Genomic DNA, 26,291 nt, shown 5'->3' with positions numbered 1-26,291 from the left:
TAGGATAGGAAACAATTAGCTAGAGTGTAATTGTTGTAGAAACTGATTAGGAAGTTTGTTATGAGCGGTTACTTACAAAATAGGTAAATTAGTTTGTGAATATAGGAGATATATATAAGAGTTTGCAAGCTATAATTAACTCCTTTTTTCAGTTATGTGAATAAGAAATAACACATTCTCTCTCTTTTATTTCCATTTCAATAACTTGCATCTCTTTTACTCTACTCATCTTCTCTTCTTCATTATCTTTATCTTTTCTCGTCTAGTTTCTTTCTCTTCACATTTAAACTCATTTCATAGAGCTGATGAGAGTGGCTTTGCCTCAGCTATTACTTTTTCATCAATCACTTATTTGATGGATGATTTTTAATACACGTTGTTTGATTACAAATATTTTATGTAAAAAAATCAAATCTTTTCTACCAGAATAATCAATTTTTTTTACGAATAACAAACTCTAACTACCCCTATATTTTAGTATTTTTATGATAAATATAAAACTAGGTTGATTGGTAGCTAATTTTTGGTATCCATATAATATATAACATGAATAATAATTAGGCAATTGTTAAGAATATTAAAGAAAATTTCTTAAAATGCATTTTGCTCACAATAGAATTGAAATTGATTTGATTTTAAAATCAAATTCCTTAATTGAAAAGGATAAATACTAGGAATTAAATTGATTTTTTTTATTATAATTAAACTCAAATCCCTTCATTTTAGTTATAATTTGGTTGACATTAAAATGATTTGATGTGTAAAAATATAAATAATTTTACCTTTTTGGAGAAGAAAGGATGTGGTATAAGTTTGGTGGCGGTTAATGATGGTTCGATGAGGTTTAGTAGCAGCCCGATGGAAGTTTGATGGTGGTCAATGGCAATTTAACGAGAGTTGGTGGCGCTTGGTAATGGTGTGACGATTGTTATTAGTGGTGATAAAAAATTTTATGGTGAATAAATGATAAGAATGTAAAATAAAATTATTATATCAATTTTTAAACAAAATCAAGTTTTATTTTACATAATTAATTTCAAACCCAATAATATATTTCCAATTTAATTTGTTTCAGGTAAAAACAATTCAATTGCATAAATATTTTAATCCAAATGCATTGAAATAATAAGTTTGAAGGATAAATTATTAAAATTGTACTAGATTTTTTTAAAATACTAACAAAAATAATCCACATTTTTTATAATGATAAAAATATTCTCAAAATATTATAAAATTTGGCAAAAAAAACAAAAAATAATATTATTTGTTTGAAAAGTGAGAAACAACTTTTGTATTTAGTAAACTATTTATGCATTTGATCTAAAATTTTGTAAAAATATTTAAATAACTATTTATAAAATATATACAAAAAACCAGATAAAAATTCGATCTTTAGAATATTTTTTTGAGTATTCTTGCTATTGGTAAAAAAAATTTACTTAGCATTAAATCACCAAATTTTAAGTATAATTTTTTTCCTGATAATGCTTGCAAAAATTCAATAAAATTTAAATTTTAAAGATTGGATATTTTTATATATTTTAAAATATTATAAACATATTTTTGTCGTTAATAAAAACTGAGGTCTTTTTGTCAATTTTTTGATAATTAGAGTGTGAAATTAGTAATTTACTCTAAGTTGGAATGTATTTAATCTCATTAAAAATTTATGTCTTTTTTTGTATTATTGACAAGTATCCTAATTAATTGTGGTCAATACTTAACAAACATACTTAAGAAATTTTGAATACTAGTTTTTAAGTTAAATTTCATTTCAGAGCCACAAAATGATTTATCAGTATTAATAAAATCATATGTCATAAATAGTAATTTAAAACTAAAAATAAAATTTATTACTGTAATATTTGATCTCAATTCAATTTTAAATTTAATATTATTTTTATTTAATCTGTTAAGATAGTTATATAAGTGATAAAATTTTATTGATTTTTTATTAAAATTTAGCTTTGAAGTACTATCAGAATAAAATAATTTTATAAGTGTATCCAACTACATAATACCACATCAGCCTGTTCTATGTCCTAAATCTCAACCTTCTGTAGTTCCGACTTTTAACTTTATCTTTTTCTTTGTAAACTAGCTTATTTACCCTCGTCCGTTCACGACAACGCGGGAACCCTTACTCATTTAACACTACACTCGGGTTTTTGACATTATACGCGAGCTATACAGCACATTGCTACCGGACAATGATCTAGCTTTAGCGCAATAACGTCTTTGATCCATGTTATAAAAATTTGACTAAGTTTTTATGTTGGCTGTCGAAGGTCTTACACAATCCTCCTCCTTTATTTGGGCTTGGGACCGGCTACGTACCGCAGGTGTAGCATAGACAGAGTTTCTTCGCATTCACTATTATCCTATGAAAAAAGCTCCATCATTACCCCTTTTGTCTTCTCTCTATTTTCCAGCATTTTTGTCCTCATCGTCATCTCTTCTTCATTTTGCTTCAGCAATGATGCTCGCAGGTGAATATATGGGGTCACTAGCGTTGCTCGGAACTTAGAAGTAAGGGAACCATCCTCCAATCAAAAGAACAAGTTGTATGAGTTGCAGAACTGCCTTTGCCTTCCACCGTTGTACTCACACCTACTCCTTCTTCCACACTGACGATGAAAAGCCCTCCATACAAGATGGCCTTCGTATGTTACACTCAACGCTACTACCTCCGATGACACCCATCCCAAACCCATGTACAAATTTGAGAAGAAATTTAAGAGAGAAGTGCTCTTGGTGTGGACTTCATGAGAGTAACAATGGGGCTGGAAAAGAGGCGTGGACCTCTGCCTCTTCTCCACCTCCCTCAATCCCACTATCATAATCTATCGTCATCTCTCTCTATGTCTATGATTTAGTTTTGTTTTTTTCTTCTCTTTTTCTTTCAAAATATTTAAATATTTTTTTGTTGTTGACTATGAAAATACTATTGTTGGTGGTGATGAAATAAATTGTTTTGGAGATCATCTATGGAGGGTAAAGTGGCTGTAGTGGACGACACTATTGAGTGGCAGGGTTTGTACAATGCTAACGATGAAAATTATGAGAGAAGGAATTTTTTCTTTTAAATTTGAAATTGTTATTTTTTTAGGGGTAAAATTGCGCAAAAGTTAACATTGTTTTGTGAAAGGATGATTCTAAAATCAAAATTAATCTTAGGGACGAAATCAAACGCAAAAACTCTTTGGGATGATTTCAATTTTCTAGTTAAACCTTAGAAACCAAAATCGTACTTGTCACAAAAAAAAATTGTTAAGTTAGTCATTATGTATCTGTATATATTTACACATCGTTTACATGTTTTTCTAATATAATAATCAACCATTAAAATAAACAAACCTTTTAAAAATATTATGCGCAACAAAAAAATCAGCCTTTAAATCAATTACTATATATTTGTATATAAATACATGAACTGTTTAATTTATTTTCAATGTGTTTTATATTTCAACATATATTGTATATGAGTTACTATTATCTGGCTAGAGCGCGTGGAGTTAGTTATAGGAAACAGTTAGCTAGAGTGTAATTGTTATAGAAACTGATTAGGAAGTTTGTTATGAGCGGTTACTTACAAAATAGGTAAATTAGTTTTTGAATATATGAGATATATATAAGAGTTTGTTAACTGTAATTAACTCCGTTTTTCAGTTATGTGAATAAGAAATAACACATTCTCTTTTTTATTTCCATTTCAAGAACTTGCATCTCTTTTACTCTACTCATCTTCTCTTCTTCATCTTTTCTCATCTAATTTCTTTTTCTTCACATCTAAACTCATTTCATTAGGAGAATGGCTTTGCTTCAGCTATCGCTTTTTCATTAATCACTGACTTGATGGATGTTTTTAATACAACGCTGTTTGATTGTAAACTTTTTATGTGAAAAAATTAAATCTTTTCTGTTAGGATAATCATTTTTTTACGAATAACAAACTCTAACTACCCCTATATTTTAGTAATTTTATGATAAATATAAAACTAGGTTGATTGGTAGCTAATTTTTGGTATCCATATAATATATAACATGAATAATAATTAGACAATTGTTAAGAATATTAAAGAAAATTTCTTAAAATGCATTTTGCACACGACATAATTGAAATTGATTTGATTTTAAAATCAAATTCCTTATTTGAAAAGGATAAACAATAGGAATTAAATTGATTTGTAATTATAATGAAACTCAAATTCCTTCATTATAGATATAGTTTGGTTGATATTAAAATGATTTGTTGTGTAAAAATATAAATAATTTTACCCTTTTTGGAGACGGAAAGATGGGGTATAAGTTTGGTGGCGATTAGTGATGGTTCGATGAGATTTAGCAGCAATCCGATAAAAATTCAATGGTGGTCAGTGACGATTTGACGGTGGACAATAGCGATTAGTAATGGTCTGACGATTGTTGTTAGTGCTGATAAAATTTTTTATGATAAATAAATAATAAAAATGTAAAATAAAATTATTACATCAAATTTTAAATTAAATTAAGTTTTATTTTACGTAATTAATTTCAAACCCAATAGTATATTTCCAATTCAATTTATTTAAGGTAAAATCAATTCAATTGCAAAATATTTTGATCTAAATGCATTGAAATAATAAATTTGAAGGGTAAGCTATTAAAATTATACTCAATTTTTTAAAACGCTGATAAAAATAATCCACACTTTTGATAATGAGAAAAATACTCTCAAAATATTATAAAATGTAACAAAAGTAACAAAAAAATATTATTTATTTAAAAAGTGAGAAACAACTTTTGTATTTAATAAATTATTTATGCATTTGATCTAAAATTTTATAGAAATATTTAGATAATTATTATAAAGTATATAAAAAAATTAGATGAAAATTCGTTCTTTAGAAATTTTTTAAAAAATATTTTTGTTATTGATTAAAAAAATCTACTTAATGTTAAATCACCAAATTCTAATATAAATTTTTTTTAATAATGCTTGCAAAAAATCAATAAAACTTAATTTTTAAATATTTTTTGAAAATATATATTTAACATTAGGTATTTTATGCGTTTTAAAATATTATGAAAATATTTTTGTCGTTAATAAAAATGAGATTTTTTTGTCAACGTTTTGATAATTGGAGTGTGAAATTAATGATTTACTCTAAGTTTAAATGCATTTAATCCCATTAAAAATTTATATTTCTTTTTGTATTATTGATAAGTATCCTAATTAATTGTGGTCAATACTTAACAAACATACTTAAGAAAATCTGAATACTAGTTTTAAGTTCAATTTTATTTGAGTGCCACAAAATAATTTATCAGTATTAATAAAATCATATGTCATAAATAGTAATTTAAAACTAAAAATAAAATTTATTACTCTAATATTTGATGTCCATTTAATTTTAAATGTAATATTATTTTTATTTATTCTATTAAGATAGTTATATAAGTGATAAAATTTTATTGATTTTTTATTAGAATTTAATTTTGATGTACTACCAATGCAAAGTAATTTTACATGTGTATCCAATTACTTAATACCATATCAGCAAAAATAATTTCTTTTGCATTAACAGTGTAAAATAGTCATAAAAAAATAGATATGATTATATTTTTTGTATTTAAAATTAATTTTTTTATTAAAGTGTTATTTTTTGAAAAAGAGACCAATTTTATTTTATCAATCAATTCTAATATAAATTTTAATCTTATATCGATTTATTTTTTAAAAATATTAAAAGTAATAATTCAAAAACATTTTATTGGAGTTGTTCTAACTGTGGTAAAAAATTACTATAAGTCTATAACCACGGTTAAGTTCATTCACGCGAAACAATATTCGATTTCGCATGGCACAAAGGAGGAAACGAGAATGCAAGGCGTTTCTCTAATTCTCTTTGGGCTCTTACCCAGCAGAACGAAATGCCACTTTTACCCAGAATGAAACGCCAGCAGAGGACGTGGAGTTGAGGTCAACAAGGGCATTATCGTCATTTACTCATTCGCTAAAGAAAATAAACGTCCCACCTTCGCCTAATCGGTGCCAACGCAAAACAAAACAAATTTTCCAATTTTTGTTGCCAACGGCAAACAAAACTGAATACATTTCTAATTCTTTTTCACTCTCACTCCTCACTTTCATACTCAGTCTCACTCACTCGCTCTCTCGCTCTCTCGCTCTTTTCTTCTTTCAAACCCTTTTTTCAGTTTCACGCGCTGCGAGAGGGGAGAGAACCGAAGCTGAAATTCGGTACTTCGATATTTTTCCTTCTTTCTTCTCTTGAAGCTTGTGTTGGAGCTGCATTTTCGTTTCATGCAACAAAAAAGAAAAAAAAAATTATATGTATATAAAACGATAATCGTTCGCATTTCAGCACCGGTTTTTTTGGTGACACCAGTTTTTTTGGCTTTTTTTTTTATCTGTCGTTTCGTTAGGGTTTTGCGTTCAGAGTTCAGTGAGGCGCTAACAGCGCACACTCTTCTTTCCTTCTGAGGTGAGAGTTTTTAAAACCTGAATTCCTTTTTCTTTTTTTAATTTTGTGAACTTTATTTTTGGTAGAGTTTTGATTTGACTAGCTCCATTTTCTGTGAAGGTCCACATTCTGGGGGGACCTTTTAAGTCACCGTGATTTTCTTTTCCCCCTCTTGACTTTGTTTTTCTGGTTTATACAACGCCAAGCAGCCTAAACATTTTCATTTTTCTTAGTTTTTTTTCTTCAACTGTTAATTTTGCAAGGTTTTGTGTTTTCCAGTGTATTTCATCCATCTCGTTAAAATGCAGAAAGAAGTGTTAACTTTTTTATTTATTCTTTTTAAAAAACGTTTTTGGCAGCAAGGGTTTTAATCTAAAATTTTGTCAAACAGAGGGTTCTTTATGTACTAATTTAAGCAGTTGGGTTAGATAATGATAAACTTGCAATTGCATGTTTATTATTATTTTTTTATTTTTTTTTATAGGAATTGAGACCCAGGATAAGTAGACTTGTGGATTTTATGTGTTTATATTTGTAAACCCAGTTAGTGTTCTGTGGCTAATTAATTAAGGTTTATCATCAGAAAATAAGTACTATTTGTGATTCTGGTTGTGAGTAATTAATGTTGTTGAGGACAGTGTGAAATTATTGATTGGCATTTTTGTGTTTATCTGTATGCAGGGACTGTGGATATACCATAGAGCCATGGAAGCAGTAGAGGATGCTCCTCCTTCAAATGTTTCAGAGGGAGAGATTGTTGGGATCCGATTCGCAATGGCTTCACGCAAGGAGATTGTAAGAACATAATGGATGTGTTTATTTTTGAAGTAGATATATTTGACTAGTCTCAGAGCAGTGGAGCTCTTTGTGGTGTTCACCTGAATAAATGCATCATCTGTTTTCAGTGTTATGGGGATCAGCGGAGAAAAGAAAACGAAAAACTATTGATTGCATGCTTCGGATACAGGAAATCCGCCATAATTTCTTTGCATTTTCTGCTGGGTTCATTTGAGGACTTCTTTTTACATTTGTTTTGTTTTTGACGTTTTCTGAAATTTGTTACTGCCGTTTTAATGTGTTGTGGTCTGATTTCCATTTACATTTTGGTTTTAAAAAAAAATTATGGGCATGAACACAAACCCATATGACATAGAACCTTCTGGTGTATACATGTAGGGTTGCATGCACTCTTCCCCCACCCCACCCATTGTGCTCTCATTGTTGAAAACTCTAAGCATGTTGCATAGAGAAGAAGTTGTTTTTGAGACTCTGCCTAAGAATTTGTTACTAAGCATTTTTAATTTTTAATTATTTCATTTCATGCTTGTATTTGACTTGTTTCTATTCGTTGGGTAATTTGCTGTTCTTGTTTCGATAGTGTACAGCATCCATTAGTGACTCTTCAATTAGTCATGCTAGTCAGTTGTCGAATCCATTCCTTGGGCTACCCCTTGAATTTGGCAGATGTGAATCTTGTGGTACTTCTGAAGCAGGAAAATGTGAAGGTATATATTCTGTTTGCTAATTTCCTGGGTTTTTCATTTTTAATGAACTTAGCATTCATCTATGTTTAGGTCACTTTGGATATATTGAGCTACCAGTTCCAATATTCCATCCCAGTCATGTCATTGAATTGAAACGGATGCTGAGCTTGATCTGCTTAAACTGCTTAAAACTGAAGAAAACTAAGGTATTAACCAAATGGAGTAATATATTGCTATGCTTTTTCACTTTCTATATCTTCCAATGGTTGGAGGGGTTTTATTGATTTGTTTGTTTTTGAAAATTAAAAATGACGTCCTATCCATGTATATTCTCCGTTCATGGCTGTAAGTAGCATTTTGAATGCGGGTAACTCTAATGAAGTGTCAGACGCATGTTTATAATTGCAATTAACGTCATCTATTAGTTCTTTTTTGTTATTATTATTATTATTATTATTATTATTATTATTATTATTATTATTATTATTATCATCTGTTAGTAAAAGGTTCATGCATAAGTAGTAGATAATTGTTGTAGTAGTTTATCATTTGGTTCTAGCAGGTGGTTAAGTGTGACCATTTATTATTAGGGATTAGCTCTCACAAAGAGGCTATGATCTTGTGGCAGTCTTCAGTTTTTGCTGTACTTTAGTTTCACGTATTTAATAAGAATGGAATGGTATAATTTTAATCATTTGTTTTCAACTGTTGACTATATTTTGTATAGAATAATATTTTTATATTTCCTTATACTGCTGTCATGCACCCTGTGATAGACACGAGGATACAATCTTCTTCTTATTCTTTATGTGCTTAATCTTACTGGCTCACAATCTTTCAGTTTCCAGGTTCAAGCAGTGTGTTGGCGCAGAGATTGTTATCATCTTCATGTTGTCCGGTAAGTAAGAAGTAATATATTTGTCTACTGATTCATTAATCATCTTAGTTTCTATTTGACTTGTTAAAAATAAGATTCTTTAAAACTCTGATAGGTCAAGAGTGTTTGAGTTTCATCTGAGCAGTGTAAAATCAATATATCGAAATACATGTATTATTGATTTGAAAACGGTTCCAGTTGCTAGTGTTCAAATGTTTTGTCTAGTTGATTTGTCCCCAAGGCAAATTGTACTACCTTGGAGTGTATTTATTTATTTATATGGAAAATTATTTAAAATATACACAAATATCTGTGCTGACCAAAAAGCAAAAACGACTTTACTGCTTTTGATCATGTTAACCATAATAGTGAATCCCAAATAGCAAAGTGGAGTCAGCAGCCAACTCAATGCTACAGCAGAATAGGGGATATCAGGATGGCCTCCATTGGGGAAAATACATATAACATAATGCTGCTTCTATGGCATATATAAATGTAAAAGATAAGAAATCAGAGACAATTAAACTCATTCATTATCAATAACTAGATGTCCTAATCATTTGCTTTCATTTGGGGGTTTTAAAAGGGGCCTTTTTGGCCTTTTCAGCATTCCGATAAACTTCTTATCTTTGTTCCATATTTGAGTGGGAGTGGCCAATCGAAAAGATTATGAGGGCTTTTCCTTGGTGCCTTATTTAGGATACAAATAGGGATCATTTGTTGTCGTCCTAAAAAGGAGGCAGGGGTCTCGGTAATGTTGGCTATGGCATCAAGTTATCAAGAGTAAGCATGGCTTTGACAGGATTGGTCATGCTAATGCTGCTACCTGCGCTACTCATTCTAGGCCTTGGAAGTTCATTTCTCAAGGCTATAATACTTTTAAAATGTTGCTTTCTTTGGAAAGTTAGGTTGTGTTAGTGTGTTGTATGTGCCACAATTTGGAGTATTTGGTTGGAGCACAATACATGGACCTTGAATGACATTACTTATAGGCAAGTTTTATGGGGTAGGACTAGACGATTGGGAATTATTTGGTGTAAGGCTCATGATATTTATAAAGGACTCTTCTTAGACGTATTTAGAGATTGGAAAGCTATGCTCCATAGATAGAAATGCTAGATGAACAAGTAAAAGGAGGAGGAGGAGGGAAAAAATGAAATACAGAATAGCGAAGGCAAAAGAAGAATTTTGATGTTTTAAATAATTTGCTTTGTCTTTGATGGAAGAGAAGGCTATTTCCGTTGATGTGTGTTATGGGCGGGGGCAAATTCAGAATCAAATTCACATGTCTTTCTGTACTGTCTTCTGGCTGTGTTTTTATGCAACAATTTGTTTGGTATCTCTGATGAATGCTTGGTGTGGCCTGCAACCTTACATCAATTTCTATTGACTAGATTTGTTGATTTTGGAGGTTGGAAAGAGGAAAAATCTTTATGGCACTATGTAGTCTACGCCACTATTTGGAGTATTTGGTTGTAGTGCAATGTCGTGCACCTTCAATGTCAAATTTTATGGCAAACATGTTCTATGGGATAGGAATAGAAGTTTGGCTTGTATTTGGTTTAAAGTTGATGATCTTTATAGAGGACTCTCTCACACATGTTGAGATTCGAAAGCATGCTATATGGATAATCTTTTGGTTGTTTTCCTCCTGTATAAAAGAATTCTTATCCTCTATTTTGTATTATTATTCTGTTAGTCTTAATGTAATTCTTCGTTTATAATAATAATAAAAAGAAAATCTGGTTTAATTTTTTGTATAAAGAATTTAGGCTTGAGCTTGTTCTTTCTTATTGGATTTGGCTGAATTTGGTTTTGCATTTGTGTTTACTTTTTATACATAAGAATATGATGTTTCCATCAATAGTCATTCCAAATTTGTATTCTCCCCTTTTAGGATGTGAATGCTGCTCAAGTTTCTATTCGGGAGATCAAAACAGATGGGGCTTACGTCTTGGTGCTGAAGGTACCTAAGAATAAGATGCGTACTGGATTTTGGAGCTTTTTACATAAATATGGCTATCGCTATGAGATTGATAATACTCGAGCTTTGCTTCCTTGTGAGGTTTGGTTTCTACTACCTTCCGTTTTTATTATGCTGCTTATATTGACTTGTTCCTTTACTTGTCTGTATTTTGTCATTTGCCTGTTTTGAATTCCTTTTCTTAGGTGCATCATTTTATGCTGGTCCATATGTGCTTAATTTCATGTGCATATGTTCCTCCCCGCTCCTTATTTCTTGGTTTGCGACTATATTTGCTCTTGAATATTGTGATGCATGAGTATAGGTTTCCTTCAAAGCCCAAAGAGAAGTATTTTCATAGTTTTTATTCCTGGTTTTGGCATTTCATTGCTTTCTACATCCTTTTCCCGCCCTTCATTTTGAGGATAGTGATTAGTATTAGTTGTATCTTCTAAAGATGAACAAGTCCCCCTTTAAAAAATCTCCAAGCTTGTAGTAGCATATTTTTCTATAGTGACAATTGTAGCATCTGATTTCATTACAGAGCTGGAATGGGCATTTGTATGTTCCCTATGTATGGAATTTCTACTTAACTGTTATTTGGTTGACTCTTGGAGAGGTCTGTAATTGAGAGTCTAGGCTAATTGTGGTTTATATATTTTAGTTGAAATATCAGCGTGTTTTAGTTTATATTTGACTGATCAAGCTTTAATATCTAAATAGGTGATGGAAATGATTAAGAGGTTTTCTCCAGAGACAAAAAAGAAGCTTGCTGGTAAAGGATATTTTCCCCAGGATGGATATGTTTTGAAGTATCTTCCTGTACCACCAAACTGCTTGTCTGTGCCAGTAGTTTCTGATGGAGTCAGTGTCATGTCTTCGGTGAGCAAATGATAATGCAATTGGTGGTTGATGCTAATGTTCTTTTATATTGCATTGCTAAGTTACATTCTTTATTATTTTTTAGGATCCTTCTATTACTATTCTTAGAAAATTGCTCAGGAAGGTGGAAATCATCAGAGGGTCTAGATCTGGTGAACCAAACTTTGAGTCTCATTTGGTGGAAGCAAATGAGTTGCAGTCACTGTTTGATCAGTACCTTCAAGTTAGGGGTACTTCTAAGCCAGCACGTGATATTGAAACCCATTATGGTGTCAATAAAGAACTCAATGATTCTTCTACAAAAGCGTGGCTTGAAAAAATGAGGACCTTATTTATAAGGAAGGGTTCTGGCTTTTCTTCACGCAATGTGATAACTGGAGATGGTTATAAGAGGATAAATGAAATAGGGATTCCTCTTGAGGTAGCACAAAGGATAACATTTGAGGAGAGAGTTAGCATGCATAACATGAGGTACTTACAGAAGTTAGTTGATGAAAATTTGTGCCTAACCTACAAGGAAGGTATGTCTACATATTCACTGAGGGAGGGCTCAAAGGGGCACATATATCTCAAACCAGGCCAAATAGTGCATAGAAGGATTATGGATGGTGATATTGTCTTCATCAACAGACCACCTACAACACACAAACATTCATTACAAGCACTTGCTGTGTACATCCACAATGACCACACCGTTAAGATAAATCCTCTCATTTGTGGGCCCCTAGGAGCTGATTTTGATGGTGACTGTGTCCATCTATTTTATCCACAGTCTCTTGCTGCGAAAGCTGAGGTACTGGAGCTATTCTCTGTGGAGAAACAGCTTCTTAGTTCACACAGTGGTAATCTAAACCTCCAGTTGACCTCTGATTCGTTGCTATCACTGAAGACTTTGATGAAGAAATGCTTTTTGAATAGAGCGACAGCACATCAATTAGCAATGTTTCTTTCCGTACCTCTGCCACCGCCTGCTTTACTCGAACGCAGATCTCGTAATTCATACTGGTCTGCCATGCAATTATTACAATGTGCGTTGCCCCCATCTTTTGATTGCACTGGCGGTAGATACTTAATCAGGCAGAGCGAGATCTTAGAATTTGATCTCAGTAGGGACATTTTGCCAACAACAATAAATGAAATAGCTGCTTCAATTTTCTTCGGAAAGGGCCCTAAGGAAGCACTCAGTTTCTTTGATTTGATACAGCCCCTTTTAATGGAAAGCATATTTGCTGAAGGCTTTAGCTTTGGCTTACAAGATTTTTCAGTATCCAGGGCAGCAAAGCGAGGAATAAATAGAAACATTGGGAAAGTTTCTTCATTGTTGGGTCAACTCAGGTCAATATACAATGAGCTGGTTGCACAGCAAGTGGAAAGACACATTCAAGATCTTGAACGACCAGTTATTAATTCTGCTCTAAAGTCGAGCAAACTTGGGGATTTGATTGACTCAAAGAGTAGGGGGGCTATTGACAAGGTGGTTCAACAGATTGGTTTCTTAGGCCAGCAGCTTTTTGAGAGAGGGAGATTCTATTCCAAGGGCTTAATTGAGGATATAGCTGTTCATTTTCGTTTAAAGTGTTGTTATGATGAGGATAGCTACCCTTCTGCTGAATATGGCTTACTCAAAGGGTGCTTTTTTCATGGTTTGGATCCATATGAAGAGTTGGTGCATTCAGTTTCTACAAGGGAAATAATTGTGCGTTCCTCAAGAGGATTATCTGAACCCGGAACACTGTTCAAGAACTTAATGGCCATCCTCCGTGATGTCATGATTTGCTATGATGGGACTGTTAGAAATGTTTGTAGCAATTCCATCATTCAGTTTGATTATGGGAAGCAAGCTGGAGATGTGACCCAACATTTATTCCCTGCTGGTGAGCCTGTAGGTGTCTTAGCCGCAACTTCTATGTCAAATCCTGCTTATAAGGCAGTCCTTGATGCCAGTCCTAGCAGCAATTCTTCATGGGAATTGATGAAGGTAATTATTTCTGTGTAGCAAATATTGTCCATCTATGTTTGATATCTTAAAAATGATTTCTTCCCCATGTAATTTATTGGTATGGGTTTGATCTTCAGGAGATACTGCTCTGCAAGGTCAATTTTAGGAATGAACCAAATGATCGTCGTGTAATTTTGTACTTGAATGATTGTGGCTGTGGGAAGACTTATTGCCGAGAAAATGCTGCTTATTCGGTAAAAAACCAATTGGGAAAAGTCAGTCTCAAGGATGCAGCAGTAGAGTTCATTATTGAGTAAGTTTCATCCTTTGGTTATTTGTTGCTAAATTTGCTGTATTCTGCATATATATGTCTTTGTTAAGGAAGTTTTATGTTGCTTGTAACATGCATTAAGCATGGGTTGCTTGAGTTCTCTTAGTCAATGCTTATTCTTCCAGTTTGTGCTTATCTGCTTCCAATATAGTTAATGTACCAGCAGATGCTAATATTATTTTTTGGGTTTTGGAGTGGTAACTGGTTTATTTGTTGCCTTCTCCTTGGAGTTGTCTATTTTGGAAAGACCGTTGGATATGAGATACCTCTCTTCAACCTAGCCCGCCCTTGTCTTCATAATCTATTTTTCTTGCATCATCTCCTATTTGGTCCTTTTTGTGGTTTATGTTTTCGTCTTTCAAAATAGTGTATGTTAAATCGTTTTGTGCAGCTTTCTAATCTCCGTTATATGACTCCTCATTTGTTGGGTGTAAAAGATAATTTTTGAATTAATTGAGCAAACTGATATTTGTAATCTGTATTGTTAAAAAAGCTGTTAATATATTTTAGGAACATGTTTTCTCATATGCAGATATCAGCAACAGCGGCGTCACAGGGAAAGCTCAGAAATTGGTGCAGGCCTTATTGGTCATATTCATTTGAATGAGGTAGTTAGAATGTTACATGTCTTTCATTTCGAATTTGAGCCTACTTATATGTTGCTACCAACCTGACGCCGGACTTATCTTTGGTTGGTGGCACTATACTGTAAAATTTTATGGTGCTATCTATACTACAATGTGCAAACATGACCAGAGCGTTCTTTCTAGGGGGTTTCTTCTTTTGCTTTCTTTATCAGATATGTAGTGGGGTTGCCAAGCACTTATTCTGCAGCATGAGCTTTTCATAAACTTATAAAACCATAATTAGCTGAATCTGGTCAAATTAGTGCCTCTTTTATCTAGATGCACTTGTTTTTGAAAAGTTGTTCACTCTATTTAAATATAGTATTCTGTGAATTTTTTTAAATATATTTTTTAAATGTTACAATAATAGAGTTAGCTGAGTAAAGAGAGGTAGAATGAGTTAAGAGATCAAGAAGAGTCTAGAAGCTACTAGATGCTACTAGCTGTTAGAGTAGTTAAGATATAACTGTTAGAACTTTTACAATGGCAGCCAGGATAACAGTCCGTAACTAACTAAAGCTTGTAAATACCTTTTTGCCCTTTTAGTCTAGAGTGCTGAATACTCTTCCTCTCTATGTATAAATACTCTAATGAGAACTCAACACTCACTTTCTACATTTCTCTCCTTCTGCTTCTCTCTTTGTTCTCTCTTCCTCTCCCCTTCTCTCTACACTGTAACACCATCATATATGTTTACTCATATTTGAATTTGAATGCATATACTGCAACTTTTGTTTCCTTCCACTGCATGCATACATATACTTGCGTGTAACTATAAATTCTACAATTTTAGATCAGCTAATTTATACAATTTTTACACAAGTAATACCTTTATCCAGTAGCTTAAGGAAGGAATGGTAACAAAACTAATGATCTTCTCTACTAGTAGGGCTGCCATAAGCTTGTCAAATCAGAACAAATGTCTACTAAACTAAATTGAAAGATCACTAATGTGAAACAGGGTTTGATAGCTTGCTAGTGAAAGAGTTTTTTCTTTTTTCCCCATTAAGTTTATTCGTGATTCATTCAGTCTGTTACCAAGTCCTGCTGGTCTTAATGATTAGTCTGTTTTTAATTCTGAATTGCTGGGTTTTGGCAATGATTATTTCATGTCTGTTAGCTTTTTCTTTTTGGTTTGAATGTTAGTTTTATTATTGCTCCATTATTAGAGTATAATGGTGGATGAGTGGACATATATATTATTCAGAACAAATAATGTTGGTGGAAAATTGGAGGATCTGTACAGCTGAGGAGATATTGAAAGAATTTTTTTTCCCTTCATATGAGAACACTACAAAACCAATTATAAAATTGGATGCATGGAAGATTGTTTGTTAGAGAGACTTGTGTAGACTGAAGATAAGGTTTTTGGTGGAACCCCTAGATAAGAACTTGTTTTTTGATTGAGCCCAGTGGTCTTTGACCTTTGTTGCCAATCCTATTGAATGGAATAAGCTTGGTTGTTGTTAACTAGGCCTCATTATTATTAGGTTTAAATACTCTGTTAGTATTTATAGTTTTACCAAATTTTTATTAGGTTTGTGTTTGTATCGTTTAAAAGTTCGTAATTGGCCCTCTATTAGATAAAATTTTTAATCAAGTCGTCCTTACTAGTAGTTATCTTTTAGGAAAAGACGCATTAATCTTAGATTATTTTCTTCTAGAATATTTCACAATCCATCTTACATATTTCATATTTTTTAGCAAAAAACAGTTAGCAAGGACTAAATTGAAAACTTTATCTAATATAGGAATTCAATTATAAGCTTTTAAATTATAAGGACTTACTATAGGGATTCAGAGTAAATACCCATAACCGCCTTATTATTATTATTATTATTATTATTATTATTATTATTATTATTATTATTTGGCTTGTATGAATTTTGGATCCTTGTAAAATATATGCCTTTTGGTTTTGGTCCATATAAATTTCTTATTTTTTTTATTTCATTTCTCTTGTTGAATAATTGTCCTAGTAAAATTTTAAACCCTTAGTTTTGTCCATTTAATGCTGACATGGTAGGATAATGCTAAGGCCTCAAGGTTGGATGCAGAGATGGTTTATCTTGCCAAGCTAGTACTTAGTATTTAACCTGTCCTATTAGCATTTAATTGGCCATGTCAATGTTTACTAAGGCAACCAAGACCAAACATTTTAAATTTTACAAGGACGAAAAGAAAAGGAAAAAAAGAAAGAAAAATAATGGGACTAAAATTTAAAAACATGTATTTTACAAGGACCAAAGACTGTCTTACTACTGTTATTATTATTATTATTGATAAAAAATAACTATTAACTTTTTGAACAGATAATGTTAAAGAAGCTGAAGATCAATTCGGAGGAAATTTTTCAAAGATGCCAAGATAGAATTATGTCCTTTTACAAGAAGAAGAAAGTCAGTAGTATTTTCAAGAGGATTGCACTGGATGTCAGGTGAATCTGCAGTTCTCTCATAATGCATTTGGATGACATGCTACACTTTTCATGTTTGTCTGATTTACTTAATTGTTGACTATAAGTTCTCTACTTTGTCTATTTAATTGAAAACCAAAAAGAAATGAAAGTGTCCACTAGACGGAGGATCAGAACTACTTTTTGTTTTTAAAAAGCATTTTAGCTTGAATAAGCGACCAAATTTCCAGTTCAAGTTTAATTAAATTTTATTCTTCCTCTAATCTGAACCATGCTAAGCCTTAATTAGCAGAATGGCAATCCCCACAAATGGCCATATGGTTTTTTGGCAATCCTAACCCATGATAAGTTAATAGGCAATGTGCTGAACCATTTTATTTGTTGTACTAAAAAGAGATGTTTACTGATGAAATATATTTGTTCAGTACATCCTGTCACTTTTCCACTCAATAGGCTTTATTGAGGAGCCTGAGAATAATTACACTACCACGTTGGATATTGACATTTTATACATCAAACTACTATCTATATGAATTGTCAACAGTGGCTAAGAGACAAATAGATACAGATATCATGAATGTATGTTACTAACCTACACACTACTAGTGTTTGGAAACAAAGGGTAAATGTTGAAATATACATTCAGAGACAATTAGGGACTAGCGGGAGGCATCAACTGTAATCAGTTCTGCTGAATTGGCATAGGAAGTGAAGTGACGATATTTGTATGTGAGGGGGCTGATAAGAGGGCAAGTATCCATTTTGGGAGTAGACATAGGAGAGTGAGAGCTGCTATAGTGCACTAATTTGGGATTTTGTCAGTTTTGCAATACCTATATTGTTATCTTTTTCCTCCTACACTGATATCAGTCTTGGGAGTGTTATTAATACACTTCATTATTTTGCTTATAATTTGTGGGTTCTGACATTATTTCTAACACTTCCCATCAAGTTGGAGCATATAAATCTAATGCTCCAAGCTTGTATCAAACATGTTGAATACAAGTTCCTTGACTCCTTCTTGGAATTTGTGAAGGTATCTACTATTTCAATCTTGAAACTTGCATTTTCAGTGGTAGTTACCTTAGAAAGGTCTTTAAGAAAGGTCTTTTTCTTAAAGTGATAATTAATTAGATTAGAAGCAATACAACTTACCGCATGATTATCAAAGTGTAGCCTAAAAAAAAAAACAAAAAATAATTTAAAAAATGCAAACTTCAAGTTGATCCAGTTACATGCTCTCATCTGGCTGTATCTATTGCACTATAATCTGCTTTTGTAGTTGACTGAGCAACCACATTTTGCAATGCATTCAATAGAGGGAAACAATTGTTTGGGTATTTCTACAATTCGTGTCCTTCAATATGATTTGTAGGTGAAACATCTGTTGTCCCTCAAAGTGAGTGAAAAAATGATGCTTCCAGATACTATTAAATTAAGCACTGCTTATTCAATTCAGATTTTTAGTATTGAACTACATATTGAAATTGACAAGTGTTAAGTGCTTTCTTGTGCACTGCAATGCTACTTTGAGCAAGATGCCTAAGCCAATGCACAGAGCTTACTTGTGGAAAATGCTTGTTGCTAGAGATTCAAAAGTTACCCTCCTGCCAAATATCCCAAATGCTATGAATTGAAGAGTTTTTGCCGTGGTTTTGTCTATCGAAGTCAAGAATTAGAGTGTATTCCTACTGTTTTAAGCTATCAGCACATTCAATGGAATCATTGCATCATAATGTACTAAAAAAATCAACTCTATTTTCTGTTGCTTATGTCAATTCGATGATGGTTTCTATTTGACTCTAGATTTTTGCCTCATAAAAGTCTTGATGGGGATTCAAATATCTGTTTCCTTACCCGCTTCCCCAAGAAATAACCCCAACTATTAAAGAGATAATATATTCTATACACACTAATTTCGTGCTTTTTTCTTCTAATCATTGCTCTTGACATTGAAACGTCAAGTTATTGAAAATTCTTGGAACTTAAGCATATAACGTCTCTGTTATTTTTAGCAGTGAGTGTTGCTCTTGCTCGCATTCTTCAGCACCGTGTGTAATGTTCTTTTGGCAAGATGATGATATGAATGAGTTAAATGTAACTGCAAACATTCTGTCTGACACAGTCTATCCGGCCCTGCTTGAAACAATAATCAAAGGTATTTTCATCTGGTTTTAGTTTAAAGAAGTCCTATGTTTCTTTTATCTTTTATTATTTATTTCTTGGAATAATTTGTTTTAGTTAGGAAACATGAAAAATATATGAGAACGATTTTTGACTATTTTCTTGATTTCATCTGATATTATACACTAACCAAATGCCCCTATTGTTTTTTATTTTTGGTCACTTGTATTAACTGTGAATTCCACCCTATCTCAGTGACAACCCTGACCCAATGTGCATGCTCCATGAAAAAAAGCCTTGTTGCTATCAAATATTTGATGACTTTTAGAAGTCTCTGGCCTTTTCCCTTGGCACTGAATTTACCACTTGTTAGCACAAGTTCAGCCTTTGCAGATGGTGTAAACAAGTTGCATCAAGCTTTCATGCTCGCTAATGCAAGTTCATGTCTATTTCATGTGCCTAAGAACAAAGGCAACAATTGTAGCAAACATTGCCATGCCCCCAAATCATATCTTCAATCAAATGGCCAGAGAGCAGCCTATATATAAAAGCCTCATATGAAACACCATGTGAGGTATTCGAGTTGCACCCAAACAACTTATTATGGAGCTGTGGAACGTGCTTGCTCCTCCTCCTGCTGCTTCTGGATTGCTCCAAATTTGGCCTTTAAGATTCTCAAACTTTTGTTAGTATTTATCTTTTCCATTCCAGTATGCACAATTGAAGCTCCACCCAGAACAAGTTCAAAGCTCTGATACCAGTGATAGAACTAGTAGCAGTTCCATAGAGAAAGGGAGAATAGTTTGGATTGAACTGGGAATCGTTGATAATGTCTAAAGAACCCTAAATTGATACGATTGGGAAGCTGTCTTACTTTACCTGTTAGCTACTAATCCAAACTGATTCCCAACTCTCCCATAATGAGAATAATATGTAAAAGGAGGAAGGAGGATGTGCTAACATGGAAATTTTAATTCATGCTTTGGTTCCATAAAATGCTCTAACACTACTTTTTGCATTAATTGTTTGCCTAGTACTAGTATTACCATTTTTTTTATGTTTAGCAGTTCTATCATCCAGCTAGAATTCCCCATTCTCTAGGTTGGCAACCATATCCATTATTTTGGAATCTTGGAAAAGGAAATAATTTGAGTTTTTACCTTATCTTTTGTGCAGAATTTGTTTCCAGCTTTTCTTGACAGATCTCTTATAATAAAAACTACCGCTTAAGCTAAAAAAAAAAATCTTTTGTAGGGAATTTGTAAGACTGAGATTAAATGTTGGATAGTCAAAAGCCAACAAGAAAATGGGCTTAATGTTGTTGAGTACAGGATGTTGCTTTCAATGAGTGGAGGCACTAAAGAAGGATTAGGACTTATTGCGTTGTATAGAGAAATCATGATAGTGGTTATTGTGTTTTGGGGGGGAAGAATTGGAAGAATCTCATCTTGGGTTGTTTAGTCATATCTCGAGGAGATATGTAAAACTTCCAGCATAGCAAGTATATTAGATGGAGGGTAGTCCAATAGCTAAAGGTAGAAGGGGGATCTAGAAAAACCATAGGTGACCCTCGAATAGGAAGTGTATATATTTACTGTCATGTGTTCCATTATTACTTGCACTCTCTAATCAATTTTCTTCTGACTTTCTCTCACCGGAAAAAAGGTGATCCTCGAATTCGCTCGGCGAATATAATCTGGGTAAATTCGGACACAAACACATGGGTTCGAAACCCCTGTAAATCTCCAAATGGTGAATTGGCTCTAGATATATCTCTTGAGAAGGCAGCTGTTAAACAAAGTGGTGATGCTTGGAGGATTGTAATCGACTCCTGTCTTCCTGTTATTCACTTGATTGATACAAGGCGTTCGATACCATATGCAATCAAGCAAATTCAGGAACTATTTGGGATCTCATGTACTTTTGATCAAGCAATTCAGGTAAAATTCTGATGTTTGTGTTGAATAATAATATAATATACTGTTTACAGATCTTCCCTCTGCTCCGCTTCTTTTTGTATAATGAATTAAGAATACATTTAAGGTGGCACTGATAGGACCATTTGCTTTCAGTTTCTATTATATATTAAAATTCAAGGGCTGCACTGAAAGTAGCTTCTGCATTGAGTTTCAAATTGGCATTATATACTCAACTATATATACAAGGCAGATATTGTATGGGTGACTCCTACTAAAGAGAAATGAAAAGAAAAGAAAATAAAAGATATTGTATGAAGTGAACATGTGTTTCATCATTTAGTTTCTTGTTTTCTGATTTATTTTCTGAAGTTTATATATTATTCCTAGTGTACTTCATGAGATGTGCAGCATTGTCATTGTAAGTTAGAGGTGGCTGCTTATACTATCATTTCCTACTTATTTTATGATTGCCTGAAACAGTTCTCTAATGCTAAGGATTACCGTATTAGTGCTTATTTTTAAATTCACTCTGAAGATAACATAAACCTTATCACTATTTTTTTTATATGCTGGTTCCATGAGATATGTTGGTCACCTTGCTTTTGGTTTTGTTTATTTTTTTTAAATAACAGTACATGAAATTATTTAGTTATAGTGATATTGAGTGTCTAAATCCTAACTGATGGTTGCTGCTTGCTTGAGTTTACTCTATTATGCTTATATTTAAAATAATGATTTCTATGCTTAGTTGGGGATTGAGGTTTAAGTTAATAAACCAACAGAAAGTAAAGTAGATACTATAGAATTATATGTAGTTATTTACAAGCTTGATTTTTAATTGGGGCCATATTTTGGGTATTAATTCAAGAACTTACTATTGTGCTTATTTCCTGTCAGCTCTGCAAGAGCTCTTGTTACCAACTTATTTTTCTATTCTCATTGCTGAGGAAGTCATTTTTTCCTGCAAGAATCTTTCTGTTCTTTATGGCTGTACTACTGATGGTAGAATGATGTCAAATTGTTTGATCATAATCTACTCTTTGGTAGCCCTGTCTACTTTTCAGTAGCCCCTACATTTGTGCTCTACCTTTGCCCTTTCTTTTAACTCTTCTAGCTGTTTGCAGCGTCTTGCATCATCTGTGAAAATGGTGGCAAAAGGTGTTCTCCGTGAGCATCTTGTTCTTTTAGCTAGCAGTATGACATGTGGTGGAAATTTGGTTGGGTTCAATACGGGTGGGTATAAAGCTCTTGCTCGACAATTAAACATTCAAGTACCTTTTACTGATGCAACACTCTTTGTAAGTCTCTACCTTAATAAGCTTTGAAGTCTTAAGACTTATCATGTCATCAATTATCTTACATTGCACATATGATTATGCAGACACCTAGAAAATGTTTTGAGCGAGCAGCAGAGAAATGCCATACGGACTCTTTATCAAGCATAGTTGCCTCCTGTTCTTGGGGTAAACATGTTGCAGTTGGTACAGGATCAAGATTTGATATTCTATGGAATGCGAATGAAGTATGATCAAACTCTGATTTAATGGACTTAATAAACCACCTTATTGGTTGGAGTTCTATGATTCTTTATATATATATTCAATACTGAATTTTTCTTTTGCAGATAAATTCAAAGGAGATTCGAGGGATGGATGTTTACAATTTTCTTCACATGGTCAAAAGCGTTAACGGCGAAGAGGAAAATAATGCTTGTTTGGGTGAAGATATTGATGATTTGCTAGACGAAGACGATGTAGACTTCGCTGTGTCCCCACAGCATAACTCTGGTTTTGAAGCTGTTTTTGAAGAGAATTGTGAACTATTGAATGGTTCAACAGCCAATGGTTGGGATACAGATCAAAATGAAGCAAAGTCAAATGATTGGTCAGCCTGGGGAGGAGGGAACATAGCTGAAACAAAAGGTGGTGCATCCAAGGATTGGGATGCAAGCATAGGTGAATCCAAAGAAAAATCAAATGATTGGTCAGCATGGGGAGGAGGGAATATAGCTGAAACAAAAGACGGTGCATCCAAGGCTTGGGATTCAAGCATAGGTGAAGCTAAAGAAAAAGCAAATGATTGGTCAGCCTGTGGAGGAGGGAATAAAGCTGAAACAAAAGACGGTGCCTCCAAGGCTTGGGGTGCAAGCTCAGGTGAAGCCAAAGAAAAATCAAATGATTGGTCAGCATGGGCTGGAAACAAATCTGTAATACATGATGGTGGATCTGAAAGAGCACCAAAAGATTCTTGGAGGCCACAGAAGTTGATGTCTGATGTTAATCAAGAAGACTATACTAAGCCAAGTTCTTGGGATGCAAATACAGATCGGGAAATAACACCATCAAATAATTGGTCAGCGTGGGGTGGAAGCAAATCTGGTACACAGGATGGTGGGTTTGAAAAAGCTCCAGAGGGTTCCTGGAATCAGAAGTTGAAATCTGTCCAGAAAGACTTTCCCAATTCCAGTGCTTGGAATGCAAAACAGGATGAGAAACAGTCAAATGACTGGTCATCTAGGAGAATTCAGGATGGTGGTTTTGAAAGGGCCCAAGAGGATACTTGGAATGCCAACACAGAACCGGCAAGAACAAAATCACATGACTGGTCAAATAGGGGCCATAATAAATCTCAATTTCAAGATGATTCTCAGAAGTCTGGTGCTTGGGGTGCAAAACCAGATCAGACAAGATCAAGTGACCAGTCGAATTGGCGGCAAAATAAATCTCAAGTTCAAGATGATTCTCAGACTTCTAGTGCCTGGGGTTCAAGGCCAAATCAGACAAAAACCAGTTGGGGTCAAGATAAATCTCAAGCTCAAGATGATTCTCAGACTTCTAGTGTCTGGGGTTCAAGACCAAATCAGACAAAAACCAGTTGGGGTCAAGATAAATCTCAAGCTCAAGATGATTCTCCTAACTCCAGTGCTTGGCGTGTAAAACCAGATGAGACAATGACAAGTGATTGGTCCTGTTTGGGTCAAAACAAATCTCAAGCTCAAAATGATAACCAGAAGTCGAGTGCTTGGGGTGCGAAACCAGATCAGACAAAAGGAAGTGATTGGTCCAATTGGGGTCAAAATAAATCTCAAGCTCAGGAGGATTCTTGGAAGTCTGAGAAGTCCGGTGCTTGGGACATGAATGCAGATCAGCCAAAAGCAAGTTCAAATGATTGGCAGGCAAGGGCTGGAAATAAATCTCAAATGCAAGATGGTGGATCTGAGGGAGCCCAAGAGAATTCTTGGGGAACTCGTAAGTGGAAAGCTGAAGATAAGGTCAGAGCAGCTGTTATTCAAAATGATACATCTAGGTCTGGTGGTTGGGATACAAAGGCAAATCCTTCAAAACCAAGGTCAAATGAATGGTCATCATGGGGAAGTAATAACAACAAAGGTGAACCAAAGGTCGGAGATGATGGTATACCGGTGGAGTCCAATGCTTGGGCCCATAAATCTGAGAATGTGAATGTGAACCAGAGTAAGGAAATTGAATCAAATTGGGATGCTAAGAAGCCTGTTGACAATAGCTCTTGGGGAAGACCCAAGTCCCAGGAAGACCGACCATGGAATACCCAGAATGACTCCAATCAAGCTGCAAGTTCACAGGGGTGGGAATCACAAATTGCTTCAGCCAATGCCGACAGTGACAAAAGTTTTCAGTGGGGAAAACGAGGCAGGGAATCATTCAAGAAAAATCGTTTCGAAGGTTCTCAAGGTTGGGGTTCAAATTCTGGTGACAGGCAGAACAAGAGTCGCCCTCCTAGAACACCTGGATCAAGGTTGGATATATACACTTCTGAGGAACAAGAGGTTTTGAAGGATATTGAACCCATTATGCAGTCAATCAGACGGATCATGCAACAAGAAGGGTATGTTCTCTCTATGACAAATTAATGCAAATAATCATGCATCGAGTTTACAAGCCAAGGTATGATTGTAAGTGGCCATATTTTGAGGTTGATGTTTGTTCCTGGCATACTTTAGTTTGAGTTGTCTTCATGTGACCTTAAGGTCGGGTTCAAACTATGTAATCACTTACTGAGGCAAATATCTCCTAACCTGCATAATGTGAGATGCTTTTGTACGGGGTTGTCTTATGCCTAGTTTATTTTATGGCCATTGTTTTTAAAGTATGTTGATTGCAAAGCGCATACTATGGAAGTGGTATCACTACCACTATTTTGCTAATTTTGCTTTTAGAAATCCGCTACTAGCTATGTGCCTATGACAACCAACTCATCATTCTTCATTATACATAAGCTTACATTATTAGTTTCCATTTTATTACCTTTATATCTTATTTTCTTATAATAAATTTGTATTTGAAGGTACAATGATGGGGATCCATTAGCAGCAGATGATCAAACATTTATACTTGAGAATGTGTTTGAACACCATCCAGATAAAGAAAATAAAATGGGTGCTGGAATTGAACATGTCATGGTAACCAAATTCTTGTTGCCATTTTAGCTTTCAGTTGCATTTATAATTGAATTGTAGTTGTACTAGCTAAATGACGATTTCTTTTCCAAATCTTCTCTCGGTGTTAAGCATGTGCTACTTATCTATGTATACGTTTGTGTATAAATTGATTATTGCGTGCTCTATGCTTTCGTATTTCTGAGATATTTTGTTTTTACAGATTGACAAACACAGCGTTTATCAGGAAAGCAAATGCTTTTACGTGGTTTTGAAGGATGGAGAAAAAAGGGACTTTTCCTATCGTAAATGTTTAGGTAACTTTTTAAAGAAGAAGTATCCGGATGTTGCTGAATCGTTCGTCGGCAAGTACTTCCGGAAGCCTCGTCCAAGGGGGGATCAGGCCTCAACTCCAGGATTGTCAGAACAAACCACAACTGCAGGGCTGTCGGAACAGGCCGCAGCTCCAGGGTTGCTAGGACCAGCTCCAACTCCAGGGTCATCGGAACAGGCCCCCAATCCTGGTTTGGCGGAAACAAACTAGTAGAAGACCAGAACTGTCCATATTGTTTGTTGTACAGAGGGCAGGCCACTGAATAGTTGTTGATAACATCAGATCACAATTCCTGTAGGAAATGGTGTTTTCTAAGTTGTTGACTGTCATGACACTTGAGATGTGAACTATCGTAGTACACATACTCTGATGTTAATATTTTTAGTCGTTGAATGCTAACCGCAGCTGATGTCTGATGAACGTGGCGAAACTATATCCTGCCAACCAATTTTCTTATCCTCAATCTGAGGTCGCTGGTGACCAGGATTGCAATATTCATATAACTGATTCTGGCATTA

At 33.9% G+C, this 26,291-nt stretch overlaps 1 protein-coding gene across 4 annotated transcripts; it reads left to right on the top strand.

The window, feature by feature from the left end:
• The first annotated feature begins 6,033 nt into the window (after positions 1 to 6,033).
• On the top strand, positions 6,034 to 26,291 carry LOC112707591 (DNA-directed RNA polymerase V subunit 1). Of its 4 annotated transcripts, none has more exons than XM_025759390.3 (19): positions 6,034 to 6,241; positions 6,427 to 6,485; positions 7,146 to 7,259; positions 7,843 to 7,969; positions 8,039 to 8,154; positions 8,790 to 8,846; positions 10,723 to 10,890; positions 11,512 to 11,670; positions 11,756 to 13,648; positions 13,747 to 13,922; positions 14,473 to 14,548; positions 16,879 to 17,003; positions 19,001 to 19,140; positions 20,772 to 21,046; positions 22,150 to 22,323; positions 22,407 to 22,547; positions 22,650 to 24,889; positions 25,349 to 25,463; positions 25,663 to 26,291. In XM_025759390.3, the coding sequence occupies exons 3-19, from the start codon at positions 7,170 to 7,172 to the stop codon at positions 25,981 to 25,983; spliced, it is 6,393 nt and encodes a 2,130-aa protein (XP_025615175.1). In that variant the 5' UTR covers positions 6,034 to 6,241; positions 6,427 to 6,485; positions 7,146 to 7,169; the 3' UTR covers positions 25,984 to 26,291. The 4 variants fall into 4 exon arrangements, with proteins under 4 accessions (XP_025615175.1, XP_025615174.1, XP_072057447.1 ...); XM_025759389.3 differs by having other exon boundaries at positions 18,998 to 19,140; XM_072201346.1 differs by lacking the exon at positions 6,427 to 6,485.

Source organism: Arachis hypogaea, chromosome 8, assembly GCF_003086295.3.
Source record: "Arachis hypogaea cultivar Tifrunner chromosome 8, arahy.Tifrunner.gnm2.J5K5, whole genome shotgun sequence".
Classification (NCBI taxonomy): domain Eukaryota; kingdom Viridiplantae; phylum Streptophyta; class Magnoliopsida; order Fabales; family Fabaceae; genus Arachis; species Arachis hypogaea.
Note: the sequence above shows the minus strand (reverse complement) of the source record. Positions and strands in the feature narration are given on the sequence as shown.